Raw genomic sequence first — 23,353 nt, 5'->3', positions numbered from 1 at the left:
CAACCTATATTATTTATATATATCTTTATGCATTAGGTTCTTAGGAGTTGTTTGGAAACCTTAGTTGCATTATTCCAGGAACCAATGTATTGCACACTAGAACATGAGTCCGACTAGCTGCTCTGCTTATAGGACCGGTAGAAGTCGAGTGATTTCCTGTCACTCGCGCGATATAGGAATTGAAATGTTTACATTCCTGTTATCACTATAAGGATACCGGACGGGAGTTTGTGAGGTATCATGGTCAAGATGATACCCCGTCTGTGTTGTGGAACTTGATAAGGTCGCGGTGTGTGGTAGCGGTGGTTAAGCGTTTGAAAGTACTAGCCACATACCGTGAAATATGGTAAGCGGTAAGCCTAGTAACCGATCGGCCCGAGGAGTGGACATACCCCCCACCACATGTATTTGCTTCTTTTGGTTACTTTGTTCGACGTGTAGGCATATGTGTTGCTGGGCAACCAGGAGTACGGGTTTTGTAGTCGCGCTACAGACGTACTTCCTGCACTTTGGAAGTGCGTATGACCTGCAGTCGCTTGTGGTGGCCCTGATCCACGAGTTGGAATGAAAGGCAAACGGTTGCTTGGAACAACTCTGTGGTGTTCCAAGCGTGTGTGTTAGGTTTACCTTGCAAGGGTTGAATCTCGATTCAGAATCGTCCGCCTCTCACGATGTATGAGACTGCTTATTCCCTTTACCACATAGAGTAATAAGAGTAATTATGTGATTATCTAAGATGATGTTTGAATAAAGATTCTACCATGTTTGACTAGTTATAGGTGCTTACCTAGAATGGTTAATCAACTAGAATCTGAAAGTTAAAAGCTGAAATTAAGGATCTATTCTTTGTTGCTTTTCAGCTGAAAACCCTACCCAAAGCTAAAAGCCATCATGAGTCTAGTTATGGGCTAAGGTATACCCAATTCCGGGTAAGTCTTGCTGAGTATTAGTATACTCAGCCTTGCTTTTGTTGATTTAATCCAGGTAATCTCCCTGATGAGCCAGCTTTCATTACTCCGTGGCCCTACCCTTTGCCTGATGGTTGGTCCGTGGAATGGGATCCGTCCCCGGCCAACACTGATTCCGCCGAGTGATATTATGCCAGGGCTAGCATAATATCTGTAAAGACGACGTGTATAATGGCTACGCTGTTCAAAATTCCGCTGCTTTGACTAAAAACAAAAACCTGTCTTGTAATAATCTCTCTTCTGTGGGAGCTAATGATGTTTTGTACACTGTTGTAATGTAACTGCCTGTGGTGTAAGATATTTTAGCATTGTATCTCTGGACTCACCTTCGTGTGAGGTACCTTGTTGGATCCTGAGTTCGGTGGTTTATCGGGACGTTACCCGACAGACCAATGGTTTTATACCGTTTGAAGTACGAGGTAGCCCTTGCGTGAGGACTCGCGTACTTGAGTCGGTATAATTCAGGTTGATTCTGCCACAGGTCAGGAGTCCGAGGGCGGTAAAAGATTAAGGTAGGAGCACGAAGATCTTTTCACGTGCCCTATTCACGTTGAAGGGTTGACTTAGCATGCCACATCCGCAAAATTGGCAAATAATTATACGCGCGTGAATAGGAGCGGCAAATCTGTAGAAACTGTTATAAAATAGCTTTTAAATGATATAAAGATGATAAATAGTTAAATATCCCGTTATTATCCTAATCAACATGACCGTTAGCACTATGAAATACGATGGCGCAATATAATCACAACTTTGCATACTGTTACAGATGAATCAATAGCACAAATTACTTCAAAATGAAACAATTAACTACATGGCACATCTTGGCATCTCAGTATTTCAATTCTCACACAAGGAAAAGACTGAAAAGTGCCTGAAAATGATCATGACTCCTTGTTTCCGTAGGAACACAGACTAGGACACGGAGATACTATGGGGAAATTAGTGGTATTGTACCACCGTTGTTAAAATTCTGAAAGCATGTGGTCATGTGGAAATATAGGGAGAATTGTTGAAGATCGATAATCAAAAGTTCTCAAATATATTCAGTTCTCAAATATATTCAATCATATCAGTACAAAAACAAGTGACTGTTCATCTTATTTAGCATTTTGTAATAAAGCAATACAAAAATAACCGTAAAAAGTCAGATGATTACATGTACATAAATTTGTCATCAAGGTAGAGCCATACAAATAGGATCAGGCTGTTTGTGATGATATCTCTAACACTAACAAAACCCATAATGAAACATCTTCAGAACTACCAAAAATCGAAGTGCCCCCAGTATCTAAAAGGTATATTTCGTTACAAAATGCTATTTCCGGTCTTCAAGCTAAATAAAGTGCAGCTATTTGACCATGAAAGAACTCTTGCAGCTGCAGCCCCCAACAGCACTAGGATTTGTAGAGACCTGCGTATTTAAAGGCACGTATAAGTCATAACAGAACTTACAGAATAAAAGATGTTCTCAAGTTGAAGTTTACAACAGTCATACAGATTTCTTTAATCGTTTTTTTAGCATACGTTCAGAATGTGTAGCATGAAAGTATCAAAAGTAGGAAGTGGAACCACACAAAACATATGTGCTGAGTAAGGTGACAGGGCCAAACATGAAATCCCTAAAAGATGAAACAATTCCTTCATCTCTGAAGTTCTCTGAGACTTCAAGGCTTGAAAATAAGGCTCAGCCATTATGTATTGAAAAAGTCTAGTTCAAGAATCTTCTGTCCACACATTAGCAAATAAACTATTTTGCCATCGTTTACAAGCAGAAGCAGCAGCACGAAAACAGCATTTCACAATGAAAAGAAAGAACCATAAACTACAGCAGCTAGCCAGTGATGAAACAGAGCTCCTGATGAAAATGCATGCTCTCTATATTTCAAGCAGGTGTAGAGGGGAACAACATTCCACAAAGCCGAGGAACATCCAACCCACACCAACCCCTCACCACTGCCAGTGTTTTGGTGTGGTGGGGTGGGGTGGGGTGGGGTGGGGGATTCACCTGCTAGTCACCATCCAGTTCAAGGGACATGGATGGCTGGTGTCCAAAATTGTTAGTTACAGGGGAAATGTTATCTGGACACTAGTTTGTAACATGGAATGTGACCTCAGCTAAGCTGCATTGATGAGATAGGATATGCTGCAGATCAGCTAGGTTGCTCTCCCTATTCTCTTTGTCTGCCCTTGCGCCCCAGGACGTGTGTTCAATCCAGTGCTGGTGACTACAGGTCCTCTTTGCCACAGCCTGCCTCGCGCATCTTACCCAACCAGCATCAGGATATCAACCCTGTTCACTTTTGACCCCCAAATTGGGGCAATGTTCTGGGGTCGTGGAACGTGGCTTTGACCCTGAATCTATTTGTGCAGCACCTAGGCAATGCAGGCGAATTGCTGGTCATGGTGGCTAGATGCACATGGGCACCAGCAACCAGGCTACCAAATATTGAACAGCGAGGTAGTTTGCTTGGCCTCTGCCATGAATTGGTTAGTTTCTTACTTGATGGCCACACATAGAATGGGTGATTTTAATGCCTGACAAGTGTTGGCTTGAGTGGCTCTCTCAGTCATGTGAAGTCAGGTAAGCAATACCTTCAATTCACACCTCCTGAATCATTTTGTTCTGATGCTTCCCCTTACTTCCAGAAGGGTCTCAAACGAGTAGCAGCAAGATAACCAGAATACAATACAAGGAGATGTGCAATGATGCAGCTAAGCAAGTAAAGTTGCTTGTTCGCAGATGTCAACTGTGAACAGTGGCATGTGGAAAAGCTAAAGCAAGACATGACCTGGCAAGATTCATATTTAAAATTTAATAAAGACTATCCGTTAAGACACCATAATTTTCTACTCTTTGTTTCCTGCCTTAGGGAATGAGCTGGGGAAGGGGGGGGGGGGTAGTAAGGAAAAGGCACCAAAATTATTCTATGAGGTACAGAGGATCATAGAGGAATAAGAAACAAACATAGAATTTTGTATATCTGTATTTCAGTTTACTTTAACAAAAAAGAAAGACCAAGTCAATAGTATTTCCAAAATCCATCTTCAGGTGGCTGGTATTCAGTTGAACATTCTTCCAGCATTATAATTCTCTATTGTATCACCTACCAAAGGTATATGCGCATGAACTGAATGGAGTTCTTGAGTGAAATATATTTTTAAAAAGAAGAGGTAGAAGGACATTTAAGATTCCAGTATATTTAGAACTAACTAGTCTAGTTTGCAGAAAATATCTGGAAAAAATAAAGAACCAAAGTTTCGAGCTAACCACAAATGCTGAACGTATAAGCTCCTCCTCGTAATCTACAGTGGCACCTTTCACAAAGTCATATGAAATGCCATCCACAACCAATTTAACGCCATCAGTCTCAAAGATCCTACAAGTAAATGAAACAATTATTAAGGAAAAAGTGAAAGAAAACTGTGGTGAGAGTTGTAGTGCACAATAAATTCACAGGCTCCACAATGAATTTTAAAGGAGTAAGTGAGTGAACGAAAATCTAGAAACTTCTTTTATCAAACACAGAAATCTAGAAACTCAATCAAAATAAAATGACTTGCCTGTCATCTGAGTTTTTCTTGTCATCGAGAGAGAAAGAATACTGGAACCCAGAACATCCACCAGCCTCAACGCTTAACCGCAGCATCTTACCTTCAGCGGATGGCTCTTTAGCTTGTAATTCTTTTATTCTCTGCGAAGGGTTAAATTTCTGAAGAGAGTGAAACAAGAAACTACTACGAAAAATAAAAGGGACAGCATGAGAGGAATGCTTCCTCGGACACATAAAAGGCGCATTTTAAGTCAACTTGGCACAAGAAAGAACATAAAATGAGATGCTGGTAACTTGTCAGAAATAATATGGTGGGAAGCACCTCACACAAATTCAAAGGTCCAGAATGTAGCAATCCAGAATTCAATTTGTCGCAAAATGTCATCACCAATTGTTTCATGTTTCCAGACATGTATCTTGCTTCTAGGATGCAAATTTAGTATTGGCACATCAAGATGGCCCAAAATAATTTTCTTCTGTTGGATCAACCATCTATCCCTTGAGAGCAACAAAACAAGATACTAAGGCATGTCCAGCTTATCCATCGGAACCAATTTAAGCTAGAGCAGAAATCCATATATCCTCCGTATATAAGTGGCTAAATTATACTAGGAAGAGCAAACCCTCTCTAAATTGCCCACGGAGTTGAAAAACCGCGGCGGAACAGCCTATTGGTAGCTACTAGGGAAAAGAGACGTACCCGGACGCAACCCTCCGTCATGCGCACGGCCTCTGGCTCCGCTGGCGACTGCGCCGCCCGCTCGGCGGAGACAGCCGAGGGGGAGGAGGAGAGCAGGCGGTGGTTGGCGCGGACGCGTCCGCCGGCCAGCGCCGCTAGGCGGCGGAGCAGCGGGCGCGACGACGACGACGCCATCGCCGCTGCCAACGAGGCGGCGGCGGCGGCGGCGGCGGGGTAAACGATGCCGGTGGGAGGCGGAAGGGGATTCGGGGTTGGTTCGAGTCGGGTCGGGGCGAGAGGATGAGCAGTGGGGCCCACGCGAGGCACGGCCGTTCTTGCTTACTTTTTTTTTCCAGTGGTAGAGATTAGTCGGGTTCCTTGCTTGTTTTGTTTTGCTTTGCTCCTGTTTTGTTGATCTGGAGAAGGAAGACAAGTCACAAGTGGATTCATCTGAAGAACCCAGCAGCAATTGCTACTAATTGGAAAGTTATGACCATACAAATCTTACCGTTTGTGCCGAATTTTTTATACTGTCGAGTTGGATTTAAACCAAGTGCTTTGATAAATTCCTTCCTCTCAACCAATTCCACTTTCTCTCTCTCCAACACCTCCAAGCACCTCTGAACTTCTGAAGTGTCATCCCGTCATGGTCGTGCCTAGCGTTGTTACGAAATATACATCCGAACTTCTACATATTCTCCTCGGGACCCTAATGCTTCCTTAACAATCCAAACTCAAAATTTATAAAATAAAAATCTCTGGCTTGATCTTTAAATTCTCTAGGCTAAATATACTTTACCATCCCTACGAGTCCTGACCTTCATATCTCCCTCTCCAACTTCATCAAGATCTCCTTCTTGACTTCTTGGCTTCCTCATTAGTCGTCACTGATGACTGTCAACCCGCATATGCTCGTCGCTGTCCATCTTGATTTTTATGGTGATCCCCTTTTGATCTTTTAGCCTTCGGTTGACCCCTACCCCAATTCAACTTCTCCAACTCTAAAGTCCTTTCATTATATGGAACATAGAGTATGCAATGTCGTCATTTTAGATCAGCACTTCTCTTATTTTCTATTAAGTGTACCAATGGATTAGTGTCATCCGAGTTTATTAAAATAAAACCATAGAGACATTATTCAAGAGAAAATCACATGGACCTTATCTTGTAGGTCCCTCAACACGTGGATTATTCACTTTTTTTTTGCGAAAGGGGGGAGGTTTTATTCATTGATTTGTTCATGCATTATTTTCTTACATGGACTTAGCCCGTGAAACTTGCAAAGTGCATGTCAGTCCCCTTAAATTATAGAAATCCATCTATAAGATCGCATGCTACTCCTAAAACAACAATCGATCCTATCGATCCTGACTTTTCTTCTTCTTGCTTTCACACGCACGCAGTGGCGGACCCAGCGAATAAACTGAGCCCGGACAAAGCTCGTCACAGTTCTCCCTACCATTTTTATTAGAATAGCTTACAACCAGATGTGGCTCAAGTTCTTTTTTTAGGCTATGTTTGAATCCAAGGGCAAATGGCAAAAAGCTAAATGGTAAAATTTTTGTTCTTTGGACGCTAATTAGAAGTATTAAATATAGTTTAATTAAAAAACTAATTACATAGATGAGGACTAAATGACGAGACGAATCTATTAAGCCTAATTAATCCATAATTAGCAAAATTACGGTAGCATTTGCCCTTTTGCACTTTGGGGTGTTTGGATCTAAAAGTGCAAAAAAAAAGTGCAAAAGAGCAAAAGTTTTGCTCTTTCTTTTTCTCTTTCCGTTGGATCCAAACAGACCCTTAATCTTCTCAGATGAATCCTGGATGGAAACTCAAGCTGTGATTGGGCCACGTCGCCTTCAAAATCTCGACCGTCGGATCTCCCTGCCGGATTAAATCGACCGTCTGTCTAGGACCTCCGCTCGTGCACTCTCCCGACGTTTCCCGAGCACGCACGGCCGCACAGTTCGTCTCGTTGTCCTCCGCCAGCTCGCCGTGACGCCGTCCCTCCTCTCTCCAGTGGGACGACCGTCCTCCCACCTCATTTCCGCACAGCAGCGGCTGCAAGGAGGAAGAGGAGATGCGGCAGGAGGTGGCAGGAGAAGCGGCGGTACGCACCATGCCTCAGCCTCCACCACGCGACGGTGCTGGAGATCAGCTGACTCTTGCCGTGTCTATGTATGTTGCGATGGCGCCGGTGAAGTCAGGCGCGGAGCAGCCACGGCAGCAGTGCAGCGCCGTAAGATCCTCTTCTCTGCTCGCCCTCTATCAGTTGTTGCACACCAAGTTCTCGATCAAATATCTGCGAGACGGATCTTTCATCTTGAGCTGCTGGCTTGGTGCCGCTCTTCTTCATAGCCACTGCCTCTGCTCTGGGAAACATGGCCTAAGCAACTGGCCAAGCCTCTTTTTGCTGCGAGATGCGCTTGTGTCAAGAAGATGAAACAAGCTAGCTAGTTGTTGATGCATGTTAACACTTCTGCATACAACTAACTTTCCAAATCCATAGAAAAATAATGATAGATCATAAAGTTCTGAATCTTGTCATGAAGCTTTACTATGTGCAACTCTCCAATCCGAAATTAGCAACCAGAACATATTTAAGCTTAATTATTTCTAATGCTGGAACAAATTATAGAGGAAAATAAAATGCTGAAGGCACATATATTGGCCACTGTTCTACCCATTTCTTCCAAGATATGTGGAATAGCTATGTGTGTCCCTTGTGCATGATTCAGAGAAGCTTACCTATTGTTCAAGTTAGAGCTCTGATTGACTCAAGTTCTAGAGATGAAAGAGTGTCAGGTGAACCTAACTGGAGGTTCTGCACATGCTCCTAAATACTCCTGAATTCTGGCACTACAGTTCTCAGTTGGTAAGAATTGCATCTAAATCCTATATTTAGCTCAACCGTTATGTGGAGTAAAATGCTTCTTCTCCTTATATTATGTTAAAATGGTCAAAATCTACATACTCAATCGATTTCAATTTTTATTTTTGTTATGAGTAATTCATACATATTAGTTGTTCGATGAAATAGCTAAAAGCATCCATCTCACATTTTCTTTAACACACTTTTCTGGAAATTATATTTGCTACAGTAGATGTTCTGTAGTTAACACAATGTCAATTTTTTTCTGAACCCAAAAACCAAAAAATAAGTTATCTTGGTGATTAAAATAAATTGCACTTTGAAAGTTTCTAATATCAAAGATCATTTGAGAAGATGACATCGAAGAGGATGGCACTCTGAAAGACAAAGATGCCAGGGAACAGGATGGCAAGGAATGAAGTAGATACCCAAGAGCGATCAAGTGTTAGATTAATTAGTTTGAGTTATGACTGACTATGGACTTTCAGAAAGCCTGCAAATTTCATCTCCCTTAGTCTTTCCCCAGTATCTCAGATTTTTAATATATTTATGCCTAATCTACATGTCCAACTGATCTACAAGCTGGATAACATCAAGAATCCAAGATTGTTTTTTATGTGACTGCATTCCTATATTGGCTCTTTGGGCATAGATGTATGACTGAACGGTAAGTTATTTTTGAGATATAAATATGCAACTAATATACTGTTTCTTGATTAAGTGTTTCTTGAGCTCAAACATGGCGTGGCAACCCCGGGCTCCAAGTTTTCTAGTTCCGTCGAAGCCTGGGCAGTCACTCAGGGTCACCAGCCCCAGGTCCGCCCGTGCGCGCATGGATACGGGGGAAAGCGAGGCATGGCGCTAAGTTGTGTCGTTCCCTCCCTCATGCATAATTTTTTTATTCATTTTTTAACATATCGTGTGAACAATTATCTTCTTTTTCCAAAAGATAATTTCAATTAACCTTTTTACAAAGCAGCTGTTTGGCCCCAAACAGTGACAAAACTCTTTTACTATTAGCTCGGCCCCGCATGTCGGTGACTAAAAGGTGTGGCAAAATTCTTCTAGTCAAGTCAAGTGTAGCAAATAATTTGATAACTAATCTTAATCAAATTTGATAAGAAATTACGGCAAACGGTGAATCGAAAAAACAAAACGAAGAAGGGAGTATCAAGCAAAGAGGCCCTAATATGCCTCCCGGTTAACGCATTTCCATTTCGCGCCGCAAGCACGCCCTTGGCCTGCGCCTGACAAGCAGGGACCAACACGCCTGACCCCACCTCTGACAACACACCAGCCTGCGCTTGGCCCAGCCCACCGTCCGATCTACTGCTCCGCTTCGAATCTAACCGTCCACGGTAATCGCGATTTGAAAAAGAAAAGTATATGTCCCACCCATCAGGAGATATAAATACGCCCGCTCCCGTCTTTCTCCCCCGAAACCGGGAGCCGAATGCAAACCGTCATCTAGAGCAAACCCCAGTCGCTCTCCTCCATTCCCCACGACCTCCACATCGTCGCCTCCGCCGCCGTCCAGCGAGTCCAGATCGAGCGATCGGTCGGCCCGACCCGCGCGCTCCGCAGATGAGGCTATACCCTGCGACTGCCGACTGCGAGCTTTTACTTGCGCGGTTTTTTTTTTGATCTGGTGGGTAGCGTTTGCGGGAGGTTTAATTCACGGGCGCGCGCTTGGTTTGGGCCTTGGGCGACCCTTTGTAGAGACTTCGGGATCGGAGGGGTGGAAGATGCTTCGTGTTCCTGGCTCTTAGGATCACGTTTCCCTTTTTCCTTTTGGTTGTGTTTTTTTTTTGGGTGAGGTTCTGGGAGCATTTCCGTACGGCGGTTTGGCTGTCCATGGGGAATTTGTGGGGGGAACTCTAGTGGAATGCTGGCGTTTTTGGGACTATAGGATACTAGGGTTGCGAGAATTGATGTACATTGGCGGTTGGATCAAATGTTTTGGTGGGATTGAGGTGATCCTCTGGCCTCTGGTTAGCTTGTGGTTTGGGGGATTTTTTTTGTTAGGTTTGCTGAGGCCCCAGTGGCGATTCGTATTTTCTGTGGTTACGGTATTTTTATGTCGAAATTTCGTTGGATTTGTACATTGTGGGTTCATGGATTGCCATGATCAGGGAGTCATGTTGTGTTTTCGGTTGAAATCATTTGATTTCTGGGTTGGGTTTCTAGCTTAAATGTTTTTTTTGGTGTAATTTGTTGGACCTCGTTATACTGATTGACCTCAGAGTCCATCATAGAAGCTTGCACAGCTCAAATGAGCAAGTAACATAGAAATTGTCTTTGTTTTTAGTTAAATTGAATATCATTTTGTCATGCTGTAGGATATCCTGGAGATGATAGTCCAAATCTAGGAAAATTGGATCAAGATTTAGGGGAATGGACAAGCCACCACAGCTGTCTCTGGGCTCTGTCCATCTTGACATTGCCTCTGCTTTCTATGCTGGCAAGCCAGAGATTGCTACCACAGCAGCAGCACTCTCCCGGGCGCTTGGGACAGCAGAAACACTTCCCCTTGTTAGACTGTATTCGTGTTCCCCTAGTATGAATGCACCGGCCTAGTGCCCTGTGCAGTACTATTGATAGTTATTAGGCTTGAACCCCTTCAGTTTTGTGTTCACACTGTGGACCCTTGGCTCCTCAGCCTATTTCTATGTAATCTCCTCTGTACTCCACGAATGAATATATATACAGAAGATTTCATGGTATCCGAGCCTAGGTTCTCACCCAGGCCGTTTTCTTCCGCAACAAGCGCCGCTCCAAGCGCGCCGCCTAGGCGCTGCTCCAGCGCGTCATCCAGACGCCGCTCATGGCCAGCGACGATGTCGACGATTCGGCGGCGGCCGCCGCCGCCGCCTTTCATCCTGATGGCCGGCCGGTGACGCCCGCCGATTCCACGAAGGATGCTCGTGCCCGCCAGGCCGCCCGCGACGCTGCACTCGCCCGTGGCGCAGGCAGACCGTGATGCGGCCGATGCTCGTCTCCGTGCCGCTCTTGGCCGTGCCGCGCGGGAACGTGCTGCGGCCGACCTCCCACCTCCCCCCGACGACGATGACAACGACGCCTCCTTCACCACCGTCGACAACGAACCCCTCTACGACGCTGTTGCTCAGCACGAGGCCACTGCGCTTCTCAACCTTCACGCATAGGCGGTCTCGGTGCAGAACATCCGCGCCCTCATCCCGCTTCAACTCGACGGTGCGTCCACCTTCTACGCCCGGTGGCGCGAGTCCTTTCTCCTCACCCTTGGGCGGTACTCCCTGGAGCGCCATGTCCTATCGGACATCACCGTTCCCACCTCCGCCGACTGGGTCCGGATGGACTGCGTCGTGCAGACTTGGCTTCTCGGCACCATCTCTGATGACCTCGCCGACACCGTCTCCGAGCGCCGCGCCACCGGGCATTTGGCTCGCCATTGAGTCCCAATTTCTCGGGAATCAGGCGATGCGCGCCCTGTACGCCGACGCCGACTTTCGCAACTTCTGTCAAGGCGACCTCTCCGTCGCTGACTACTGTCGGCTCTACAAGCGCAAGGCGGAGGATCTCCGCGACCTCGGTGAACCCGTCTCCGACCGCACCCTCGTCCTCAACATCATCCGCGGCCTCAACGAACGGTTCGAAGCCATCGGCCTTCACCTTCGCCGCACCAACCCCCTGCCCAGCTTTCTGCAGGTCCGAGCTGATCTTCAGATTGAGGAGCTGACCATGGCCAAGACTACCCCCGCGACCGCTCTCTTCTCCAGCTCCAGTGGCGGCAAGGGCTCCTCCAACGGGGCTCGCCTGCCCGGCGCCCCCCTGCAGCACTAGCAAGGAACCCCCGGACTCTCTTCTGGTGGCTCCTCTAAGCACGGCAAGCGCGGCGGCAAGAAACACGGGGGCGGCGGCGCAGGCGGCAACAACTCTGGGGGCGGCTACGGCGCCGGGAACGCCGGCGGCGGAGGCAACTCCGCCTCCCCTGCTTCGACTGTGTCTGGCGGCCAAGGCCCAGGAGCTGGCGGCTTTTGGCCCAGCTATCACAAACCGTGGACAGGCTCCATTCATATGTGGCCTGGGCCTCGCGGTCCGCCCCGCCCGTCACCTGCTGGGCCGGCCCAGCCCCCTCACGCCTTCATCGCTGGGCCACCTAGTCAGTGGGCCGGTCAGTGGGGTGTCCCAGCCCCAAATCCACCGATGGGCCCTCCTGCTGCCAGCCTCTACACCACTGGCTGGGATCAGCAGGCTTTGGCGGCCCAATTTCAGACGGTCCATCTTCAACAGCCTCCTCAGCACGACTGGTATTTTGATACTGGAGCCACAAACCATGTTGCCTCCGATGCTGGTACTCTCTCTTCCACTATCCCTACCTCTATTTACTCTCCCACTAACATTGTCGTCGGTGACGGTAGCCTTGTACCTGTCACATCCACTGGCACTGCTCATCTCCCTCATAATCTCCATCTTAATAATGTTCTTATTGCTCCAAACCTTATTAAGAATCTCATTTCCATTCGTCAGTTTACCATTGACAATAATTGTAGTGTGGAATTTGATCCTTTTGGCTGTTCTGTGAAGGATCTTCCCACTCGGAGCGAGATCGCCAGGTGTAACAGTTCCGGGCCTCTCTACCCTCTACTACCTTCGGCCTCTGCTCTTCTTGCATCTTCCTCCCCGGCGCTTTGGCATCAACGGCTCGGACACCCCGGTCATGAGGCACTCTCCAAGCTCGCTCACTCGGCTGCCATCAAGTGCACATCAAGCAACACCTATGGTCTCTGCCATGCTTGCCAGCTTGCTCGACATGTTCGCCTTCCATTTCATGCTTCCTCCTCTTGTGCTAGTCACATATTTCAATAATTACACTGTGATCTTTGGACCTCGCCTATCACTAGTGTCTCTGGTCACAAATACTATCTTGTCATTCTTGATGATTATTCGCATTATCTATGGACGTTCCCTTTACGTCTCAAGTCTGACACTTTTTCTACCTTGTCGAATTTTTTCGCTTATGTACACACCCAGTTTGGTGTTCCTGTTCAAGGACTCCAAAGCGATAATGGTCGCGAATTCGACAATCTTAGTGCTCGCTCATTCTTTGCGTCCCACGGAGTTCTTTTTCGCATGTCGTGCCCATACACCTCCGCTCAGAATGGCAAAGCCGAACGCATTATCCGCACCACCAACAATGTTGTTCGCTCCCTGCTATTTCACGCAAGTGTACCACCTTCCTATTGGGCCGCCGCCCTCGGCATGGCGACACACCTCCTCAACATTCTCCCCACCAAAACCCTCTCTTTCTCCACTCCCCACTTTGCACTGTTTGGTGTACAACCATCCTATGAGCACCTAAGGGTTTTCGGGTGTAAGTGTTACCCCAACCTCTCCGCTACACCCGCTCATAAACTCGCTCCCCGCTCCACCCTATGTGTGTTTCTTGGCTACTCCCCTCACCACAAGGGCTATGCTTGTCTTGATCGCCACACAAATCGCACCATCATCTCTCGCCACGTTGTCTTTGATGAAACCTCATTTCCCTTCGCCGAAGATCCCTCACCACCACCTTACGAGGCTTTTGAATTTTTGGAGGATTTTTCTAACCCTGTGACAGTCCCCTTTCCACCATCACTGTGTTCTCCTTCTGCAGGTCCCCCCATCACACCGGCTCATGGGCCCTCGACTTCAGGCCCACTTCCGGCCCCTGACCCACCGCTGCCCCGTGCGGCCTCGTGGGCTCCTAGCGGGCCGTCTTCCCCTGATGGGCCGCTGCCTATGTCGCAGCGGATAAACCCCCCCCCCCCCCCCGACGGCTCACACCGGCCACCTGCAGCGGCGCCCTTCCCCGCGGCGGCACCTTCCCCCACGACGGCACCGGCTTCCTCCGCGACGACGCCATCTCTGCCGCTGCGCCAACGGTTTGGCATCGTCTACACCCGTCGCGACAAGGCCGCCCCTGCTGGCGGCTCAACCGCAGCGGCCCCCGACGAAGCGGCCCTCGGCGCCCCCACTGCATCACCACCTGATGTGGCGGCCCGTGGCGCCCCGACCGCGTCGAGCTCGGCTGCCACGCCATCTCCGGGTGCTTCAGTCCCGCCGACGTCCGGGGCTGCCCCGGCACCAGGCTCGAATCCGACATCGCCATCTTCTCCGAGCATCCCTGCAGGAGCCATACCCGTGCCGCCCGTCGCCAACTAGCACGCCATGCGGACTCGCGGCAAGCGGCATTCGCATGCCCACCGTCTTTCAGGCTGCATCGCTGTCTCCGGTCCCTCGCACCTACCGGGCTGCTCTCGCCGACCCGAACTGGCGCGCGGCAATGGAGGCCGAGTACTCCGCCCTCCTCGCCAACAACACCTGGGATCTCCTTCCACGGCCGTCTCATGCCAATGTGGTGACAGGCAAATGGGTTTTCAAACACAAATTCAAGGCTGATGGCTCTCTTGAGTGCTACAAGGCAAGATGGGTCCTTCGCGGCTTCACCCAGCGCTCCGGTATAGACTTCGCTGAGACTTTCAGTCCCGTTGTGAAGCCCGCAACCGTCCGCACTATGCTGTCCTTGGCTCTCTCGCGTTCTTGGCCCATTCATCAACTGGATGTGAACAACGCCTTCCTCCAAGGTACTCTGTTTGAAACTGTCTATTGTGCACAACCTGCTGGCTTTGCGGATTCAGCTTGCCCGGATTTTGTCTGTCGTCTAAATCGGTCTCTCTATGGACTGAAGCAAGCCCCACGCGCATGGTACAGCCGGTTTGCTTCTTTTCTTCTGAAGCTTGGTTTTATTGAGGCAAAGACAGACTCCTCGCTATTCATCTATCACTTCGGTGCCGATACAGTTTACCTCTTGCTGTATGTTGACGATATTGTCCTCACGGCATCTTCTTCGAGCCTGCTTCAGAGGATCATCAGTGCACTCCAACATGAATTCTCTTTGAAAGATCTTGGTCAGCTGCATCGCTTTCTTGGAATGCATGTTCAGCACACGCCCTCTGGTTTGTTCCTTTCCCAACGTCAGTATATGCTAGAAATACTTGACCGTGCTGGGATGACAGATTGCAAGTCTTGCACTACCCCTGTTGATCTGAATCCAAAGCTCCCTGCCGACGGTGATCCGATTGCTGACCCGACATACTTCCGCAGTCTTGCCGGTGCTCTACAGTACCTCACCTTCACTCGGCCGGACCTCTCCTATGCAGTTCAGCAGATCTGCCTCCATATGCATGACCCAAGGGAACCTCACCTGGCAGCTTTAAAGCGCATCCTGCGCTATGTTCGTGGCACACTACATATGGGCCTGCTTATTCGACCGTCTTCTCAGCAAGAACTGGTCGTCTATTCTGATGTAGATTGGGCTGGCTACCCTGACACACGCAAATCAACATCTGGCTATGCTGTCTTTCTTGGTGACAGTCTCATCTCATGGTCTTCCAAGCGCCAGAACACAGTCTCCCGTTCAAGCGCTGAAGCCGAATATAGGGCGGTCGCCAATGCCGTTGCTGAAGCCACTTGGTTACGACAGTTGTTGACTGAGCTCCACACTCCCTTGCGCAAAACAACTCTCGTCTATTGCGACAATATCAGCGCCATCTACATGTCCAAAAACCCTGTGCAGCATCAACGCACTAAACACGTGGAAATTGATCTCCACTTTGTTCGGGAGCGAGTCGCTCTTGGTGATGTTCGTGTTCTTCACGTTCCAACGACCTCTCAGTTCGCCGACATCTTCACCAAAGGACTGCCCACTTCAGTCTTCTCGGAGTTTCGTTCCAGTCTTAATGTCCGGGCACCAGACGATTCGACTACGGGGGCATGTTAGACTGTATTCGTGTTCCCCTAGTATGAATGCACCGGCCTAGTGCCCTGTGCAGTACTATTGATAGTTATTAGGCTTGAACCCCTTCAGTTTTGTGTTCACACTGTGGACCCTTGGCTCCTCAGCCTATTTATATGTAATCTCCTCTGTACTCCACGAATGAATATATATACAGAAGCTTTCACCCCGCATTCAGCCCCCATTGCAGAGCCTGCAGTCGCCGCTGTTGCTGTGGTCTCCGGTGATATGGCCTGCACTAGCTGCTGTGAAGCACCCTATGCCACCACCTCCTCTCCCTCCAGTAAGAAGCTGCGGGTGCTGCAAACTTCATCTGTACTGACACCAGCTTTGCCAGTTGTAAAGTTGCCACTGCCAAAGCTACCAGTGCGTCAGCCGTTACCAAAGCTGCAGGTGCGTCAGCCGTTACCAAAGCTGCAGATGCGTAAACCGTTGCAACAGGCATCCGTAGTGCTGGAGCAAGAGTAACTGAAGCAAGAGATGTTGGTAACGCCGCTAACATCTGCAACCTCTATTAACATGTGAGTTTTATCTCTTTGCATCATGTGATTATTAAGCTTGAAGTCTTATGAAAAAAAAAAGGTATAGAACTTTAAGGCTTATGGATATAGTGAGATGGAAAGTTTCCAAAGAATTGATATGATTTCAGATTATTTACCCCCAATGTGTATGCGAATCTCTAAATCTTAATTTAGTGAGAAAACCTGGACACATTAAGATATGATTTACATAAAACTACGTGTATTGTACTTGTATCTCCTCTTCTTTTGTTGGAGTAGTAAAGAGTTTCCTGGAAGCTTGAAATAGTTTGTCAAAAGGCTTAATAACACATAACTATCTTTTGACAATATATTTTTACTGGTGAATTATTTTTGTTCTCTTCAGGATGCTGAATTCCCAAAATCCGTGGACTGAAACATTGTCTGGATCAAAAGATAAGGCACCGGAAAGGATAAAAAACTGCAAGTGCAAGAACTCAAAATGTCTGAAGCTGTACGTTCCCTAATAATTTTTTGTATGCCGTTCTAGGTCCTAACAATTTTTCATCCAAAAGATTTGCAGCAAAAGAATTGTCTTGCCATTGCAGTTAAATTTTGGTTTTTGTTCTCTCTTCTTAAGTTTCTTCTAGTTATTTAGATGTAACATGTAAGCTTACTCCAAACTGTTTGCATGCTAAAATCTCACTATGGTTGTACCTCCATCGTATGTTGTGTCTCCACTTCCCTTATTTCTTTAGTTTCACCAGGATGTATTCACTTGAGTAATGGTGATATAACAGTATATTGAATAAAGTTGAAAGTTAGAAAAACAAATAGGATAAGGCATTTCTTTAGGAAATGCAGAGAAATAATTGCATACTCCTTTCTCAAGAGGCATGTATGTGACAGATTTTTACTTGATCTAAGACTAAAGGCCCTTCTACTTAGTTTTTGCTTCTATTAATGATGAACTCCCTCGATAGTTTTGAAGTTAGCAGTCGTAGTCATAGTGTATCCTTTTTTACAATGATGAGCTGCTGCTTTTGAACCTGTTGCTACTATTAATGATGTACTCCCTCAATAATCTTGAAGTTGACAGTCCTTAGCATTTCATTCCATTACGTTTACCTGGTTTTTTGATAGTCATAATCCTACTGATTGATCTTTTGACTGAATCATCTCTAGGTATTGTGACTGTTTTGCAACAGGAAGATACTGCAAAGATTGCAACTGCACAAACTGTTATAACAATGGTAGTCATGAGAATGCAAGAGCAAGACAGGATGCAATCAATGCTGTACTAGAACGTAGAACTGCGGCCTTTATGCCAAAAGCTGGGAGCAGGTCATGTGCAATGCAAAGTTCTGTGGTATGGCATGGTGTATAGTTTTACTATGCCGCTTATGGTTATTTCAGGGTCTCTAGATCTTTAATACCTTAGTCATTCATCTATATTTATCATTTATAAATAATAGCTGTTTGTTATTTTCCGTTTCTAAATGGAGGAAGTACAATAAAGGAAGAAGTTGAGGTAGACTTGTAAATAAAACTGCAGGTAATCTCTTGGGTTGAGAGTTTAATATCATTGGAGAAAGTGTCACATGTGATGGGCACAAGTACACCTTGATGCTGATTTCTTGAATCCTTTTTTTAGTTTCCATTATCTCTTACGCAAGGTCTCTGTTCAGGCAGAAACAGAAGCATGAAGGCCATCATTGTCTGGCATCTGAAATTTTCTATCCTGAATTTTTTTATGGTCATGATTTCATTGTCTGACTTTCTAGTTTTGATACATATTCAACGCTTTCATAATATAGACATAATTTAACATGATCCTTTGTATTAATGAAATAATAGTTGATCATAAGTCAGGTAGCAGTTATCTAAGTGGATGCTGAGTCAGGCAGAAGTTATCCAAGTGGAATAGTGGATGATCACAAAATAGATGCTGAGTTGCATAACAATATCTTATAATGGTCATAATTTTTTTTTGCCTTCCTTATGGTATATTTTCAATGAATGAAAAAAATAGGCTGTTCCTGTCTCAAAGAAAGTTACCAGAGAAACAATCCATACACTGAGTTGCATACTAACTATATACCATCATGCCAAGTATGAAATTTTCTCCTTTTACAACCCAGGGAAAAGAGGCAGATGACCCACATTTGGGTAAGCATACAAGGGGCTGCAATTGCAGGAAATCAGAATGTCTGAAGAAATACTGTGGGTGCTTTCAATCCAATGTTCTCTGTTCAGATAACTGCACATGCATGGACTGCAAGAATTCTGAAAGTATTGAAGATGGAAAATCAATTCGCTGCATCGCCCGGAAGCATGCTGTCTTTGTGCAGAATAAGCAGAACTATGCTTTAAGCGGAATTCTTGGCCCATCTTCAGTCCTTCCTCACACAACAAAAAATGACTCTGTTATCTCAATGTCTGCATCAGGGATACTTCACCCCATTAGCAACAATGGATCTTCACAAGTAATTCTTTTTAAACATACTTATCTATTTTGAAAGTTGTCATGTTTTTTGCTTCATGATATGACTTCTGAAACAATTTAAGGATACCCATGATTTGGGGTGGTGTGGTGCCCTTTGGATATGAGGGTTGTTGATTACTGATTAGTAATTCAATTGGTTGATTACTGATTAGTAATTCAATTACTTAATCATACTTATTAAATTTATAAACAAAATGTCAAAGATAAATGAAACTCCGGTTGCTAATGTATCTCCTCGTTTTTGGCCCATTGTAGACACTTATGTCTTTGCCCACTTCTGTAGATGATGATAAGGGTCTTGTTTCAGAAAGAAATACTAATGGCCTTTCTGAATTAGGAGCTCATGAAGTTACTTACAGGTGACATTCAGCTCATGCTTATTGTTGATTTCACTTCTGTGGTTATTTCTTTTTTGTTGTCTAATAAGTGTTTCTTATACTCCTGAAGGTCAGTTTTGGCAGACATCGTCCAGGTGGAGGATGTAAATGAACTCTGTAAACTTTTGATTCTAGCATCAAGACAAGCTGCCAAAGCATTTCTGGATATTGTTTTCTCTATACTACTGAACTACTGCTTGAGATGTGATTTATAAATTATAAGATAAAATACTACCAACTCATATCATGTTCGCTACCTGTTGATATGGACTTTTGGTTTTGGTTTAGATGATTTGCCAATTACCAATTGTTGGGAGGGAATGCTTTGTTGCTCCACCTGTTGAAATTCTGCAGCAGGGGGTAAAACTGTACTAATTAGACACCTATTGGTCCAAATCAAGCTCAAAATGTAACCTATTCCTCCCTCTGTTTAAGACTTCAAAAAGGAAAACCTAGGATAAGGCTCAATGCAGTGTTTAATCAGTGTCTCGATCTTTTTCTACTGTCTCCTGTATTAGACCAATCAGTGCAAGGGGCCCGAACAGGTTGGTTAGGTATTAGGGGGCATAGGGTTTACCAATTGGATCATATTTCTTAAAAAAATTAAGAGTTCCAAAGCCATTTTTTCTGTATGCCTTCTATGTTTCTTCTTTGTGTGAAATACTAATCAAATTGGATATTGGAATTGTTTTTGCCACCTCAAATCCTAGTTAGAACTACATATGCGACATCAACATCTACAAATTCATATATTTTTTTAGGAGATTGCGTTTATCTGTTTCGTTTTCTCTTTATCATGCTGCCAATATGTCTTACATGTCAGTCATTTGCTGTGCACTCGGATTTATTTTGTCATACACTAACTGCAACTGTATTGATTCCATGTGCTCATCACAATTACACCAAGTCCAACCAACGCAGCTGGGCTTATTCTTAGTTCCAAGTGTTGTCTGAGGACTTGCAGTTTATCCACTTCTGAGTAATTGCGACCATCATTTTACAAGTTAAGATACTCACCTTTCATTAATCATCTGAACTTTAGTCTTCGTTACTGATAAACTCATAAAGTCTCCAAGTGCTTGTTCTTGAGATGAGCATCTGCATATATTGAACTTTGGTGCAAATTTTTGATAAGTGTAATTTGGTTGGTAATTTTTTAGAGTGCATATTATAATATACCTTGTACACATCTCATCATGATATATTTTCTTTGGAACTCTAATTTTTCAGATTCAGGTATTATGGAGAACACCAGCACAAAAAAGTTGGACCGAGCAGAGAGTTGCCTGTCCTCCACAAACTCTGACAGAGAAGCAGTTCAGAAAGAACCGGATACACATGAATGTTTACCAGAAAGCAGTTCTTATGAATGGAACAATACCAACAGGCCTGGGTCTCCTGGATCCCAGGTACTGATGTGTGATGAGCTGGACACTGTTTCCCAGTTGTCTAGAGCTGAAGACGCAATCACTCAACCACGACACAGAACTTGCCCGACATTTTCATTGAGCAAGAGAAGCGTGTACTGAAAATTTTCCGTGACTATCTCTGTATGCTTGCATACTGTGGCAGAGTGAAAGGTGAGTCTTGCTGTGCGGCTCATTAAATTCTGTAAATGCGCACATATAAGCTACTGAAAGCATTATGCATTCTCTTCTATATCTTTCCATCTATGGTATTTACTCTGGCAAATAGTATGGCGATAAAAGCCTTTTCTTTCAGCAGGGGAGAAGCTATCTTCTGTGTCGACCAAGCGCCACCAACAAACTTCCAAATGAATCGATGATCTCTCCATTCTTCTGCAAATATCAGTGTGCTTGACTTTCCATTGCATGGAGATGTCTCGGAAAGGTTCCGAAATTGAACAGCAGGTAGAGCAAGTATTGCATTTCCCGAACAAAATATAGTGTCGACAGGCGATGACCAAATACTAACCCGAGAGTATCGTTGGCTCGAGCACTATTGGATCCATGAATCTTATCTGTGCAAATGGCATTCGTTTCAGAAGAATCTGATACGTGCTGAACGATTCCTAGCAGCACGGTAGATGCTAGTAAGTAGTAACATCGTTTTTCTTACTCCTGCACATTCTTGAGTTCTGCCTCTGTAATGTAAATGGTTTGCATAGACAGGCGTGGATCTGTTCTCCTAGATCTCAAGCCCATGTAATCATATCGCCTGGTTGTCCCACCATCAATTCATGGAAAATGGTCAACGCTAAGAAACCCCGGGTAGAATTCTCTTGTGGGGACAATATTGTAAAATCCGAAAGACAAGAGCGGATGCCTATTCCTTTATGGCTTTATCTGATCTTTTTCCTGCATTCGAGTGCAGGTGAGAAGGGTAGTTTGGGAACCAGAACTTTTTGTCTGGCCATTTCTCCCGTAGATGTAAAAGTTGTTCCAGCGTTTCACTTTGTAGCCTCCATGATGATCTGCTGGTCTTTGCGTGTGCGCCTCCAGTACGATACGCACATGGCTGGTTGCCCAACGCCTGGACACGAAACAGAAGCCGTATTTACTGATGTTCCCGAAAAGCTTAACAAGCGAAGTAGATGAACTGTCAGCTACATTTTACACGGCGGCAATGGAATTTCGAGGAGTTCTGTCAGAAAGTACAGGAAATTTGCCGCAAAAAAGAGATAAAGTAAAGGAAAATCAACGAAATACGTAAGTCGAAGGTTTTTTTTTTTCTGTGTTTCATATTGGAGTGAAGCTTGTACTAGTATCGATGGAGTGGCAAGTAACTCTTACAAGAGGCTAGCGTGTCATAAATGTGTGTTGAGATGTCGACAAGTGAGCACAAACCGACCTTAGCTCAGTTGGTAGAGCGGAGGACTGTAGTGTTTGCAGACAAATCCTTAGGTCGCTGGTTCGAATCCGGCAGGTCGGATGTTTTTCGTTGTGTTCTTCTTTTTCCGAATTTTGTTTTTCTGTTATCTCCAGTCGAGCGTTTGTAAGACTTTGGTGTGAGATGAGAAATGGTTGTAAAAATCTTTGCCAAGAACAAATTTCGTAAGATGAATGTAACACCATCATCAGATTCGCTAAAATCAATGGTCAAAAGTTAAACAACAAAGTCAAAATTTACAGTTGTTTTCATAAAAAAAGTTACAGTTGTATTTGTAAAAGGGAGTAATATGCATTTTACTAGCCAGCTAAGTGCTGACTAACGCATTTAATAACCTTTCAACACGTAAAAGAGCTGGGTGAATTCTCGTTTGTACTGTCCTCTAATTGTTTTTAACCTGTGACATGTTGTTCTATCTCCTCATAACGAAACCTGAGCCAAGCTCTCTCCACTCATTGGGCCACGTCACATGCATATTGCTAGCCTTTGGATCTCTCTTGCACGGCTCAGATTTGTCTAGCACGTAGCAAGATCCATTAAGCAAATCCGTAGCAGCCCACCTGGAGCACCGAGGCCCACCACGAACCTCGCGTCGCTGAGACATTTCTGGAAAACACGAGCAAGGTAAGCTGGGTCACTTATGCCTGGCGCACGTACCCCCAAACAGGGCACTCGTTGATTCCAGGATCACAACTCTCCCAGTTTTGGGTAGGCATTGGTGTTACGACGGTGGGATGCCATAGGACGGGATCCGTTATGCGATCGTGCTCCAGCTCCGGTGCATGAAGATGGCTTGCATAAGGATGCTCGAGATGTAGCTCGGCGCATATATTTCAAAATAGTAGCGAGTACGTTGCTTGTGGTCTTTCAGAAAAGTGTGTTGCTTGTGGTGGAGAACCGAGGAAGAAATAGCCAGGCACGTAAGGGCCGTCAACTGCACTTGAGGAGTCAGGTTTGAGGGTCGGGGCTTCACCGGTGCATTGCGTTCGGCTGCAACCGCTGCTACTGGCGTTGACCTTCGTGCCGTGCTAAATTAAAATGACCTTCGAAATTACCAGTTCAGATAATTTTTCACTTACCAATTATGTCAATCTCTTCAATCTCTAAATTAAAATGACATTCGATATTACCACAGTACTTAAATGCAACACTGTACTATACTTCTAAAACTGTACACTTCGAAGTATGCTCACGCTCCTAAGCGTTCTTGCGAAATCCCTTGTGTGCAAGACCAAATAGCTATCCAATT

General features: G+C 45.3%; 1 protein-coding gene, 1 non-coding gene and 1 pseudogene across 3 annotated transcripts; 2 read left to right on the top strand and 1 right to left on the bottom strand.

The window, feature by feature from the left end:
- Positions 1-2,040: 2,040 nt before the first annotated feature.
- LOC112896249 (iron-sulfur assembly protein IscA-like 2, mitochondrial) lies at positions 2,041-5,603 on the bottom strand. Of its 2 annotated transcripts, none has more exons than XM_025964171.1 (4): positions 5,223-5,603; positions 4,533-4,681; positions 4,240-4,348; positions 2,041-2,382 (listed from the first exon to the last, which is right to left on the bottom strand). In XM_025964171.1, the coding sequence occupies exons 1-4, from the start codon at positions 5,394-5,396 to the stop codon at positions 2,320-2,322; spliced, it is 495 nt and encodes a 164-aa protein (XP_025819956.1). In that variant the 5' UTR covers positions 5,397-5,603; the 3' UTR covers positions 2,041-2,319. The 2 variants fall into 2 exon arrangements, with proteins under 2 accessions (XP_025819956.1, XP_025819957.1); XM_025964172.1 differs by having other exon boundaries at positions 4,533-4,663; positions 5,223-5,585.
- Positions 5,604-9,531: 3,928 nt separating this feature from the next.
- LOC112898211 lies at positions 9,532-21,032 on the top strand (annotated as a pseudogene).
- A 1,028-nt stretch (positions 21,033-22,060) lies between these two features.
- Positions 22,061-22,146, top strand: TRNAY-GUA. Its single transcript is given in 2 exon segments — positions 22,061-22,097; positions 22,111-22,146. It is a non-coding gene; the product is annotated as a tRNA-Tyr (tRNA).
- Positions 22,147-23,353: the final 1,207 nt, after the last annotated feature.

Source organism: Panicum hallii, chromosome 6 (genome assembly GCF_002211085.1).
Source record: "Panicum hallii strain FIL2 chromosome 6, PHallii_v3.1, whole genome shotgun sequence".
NCBI classification, from domain to species: domain Eukaryota; kingdom Viridiplantae; phylum Streptophyta; class Magnoliopsida; order Poales; family Poaceae; genus Panicum; species Panicum hallii.
Note: the sequence above shows the minus strand (reverse complement) of the source record. Positions and strands in the feature narration are given on the sequence as shown.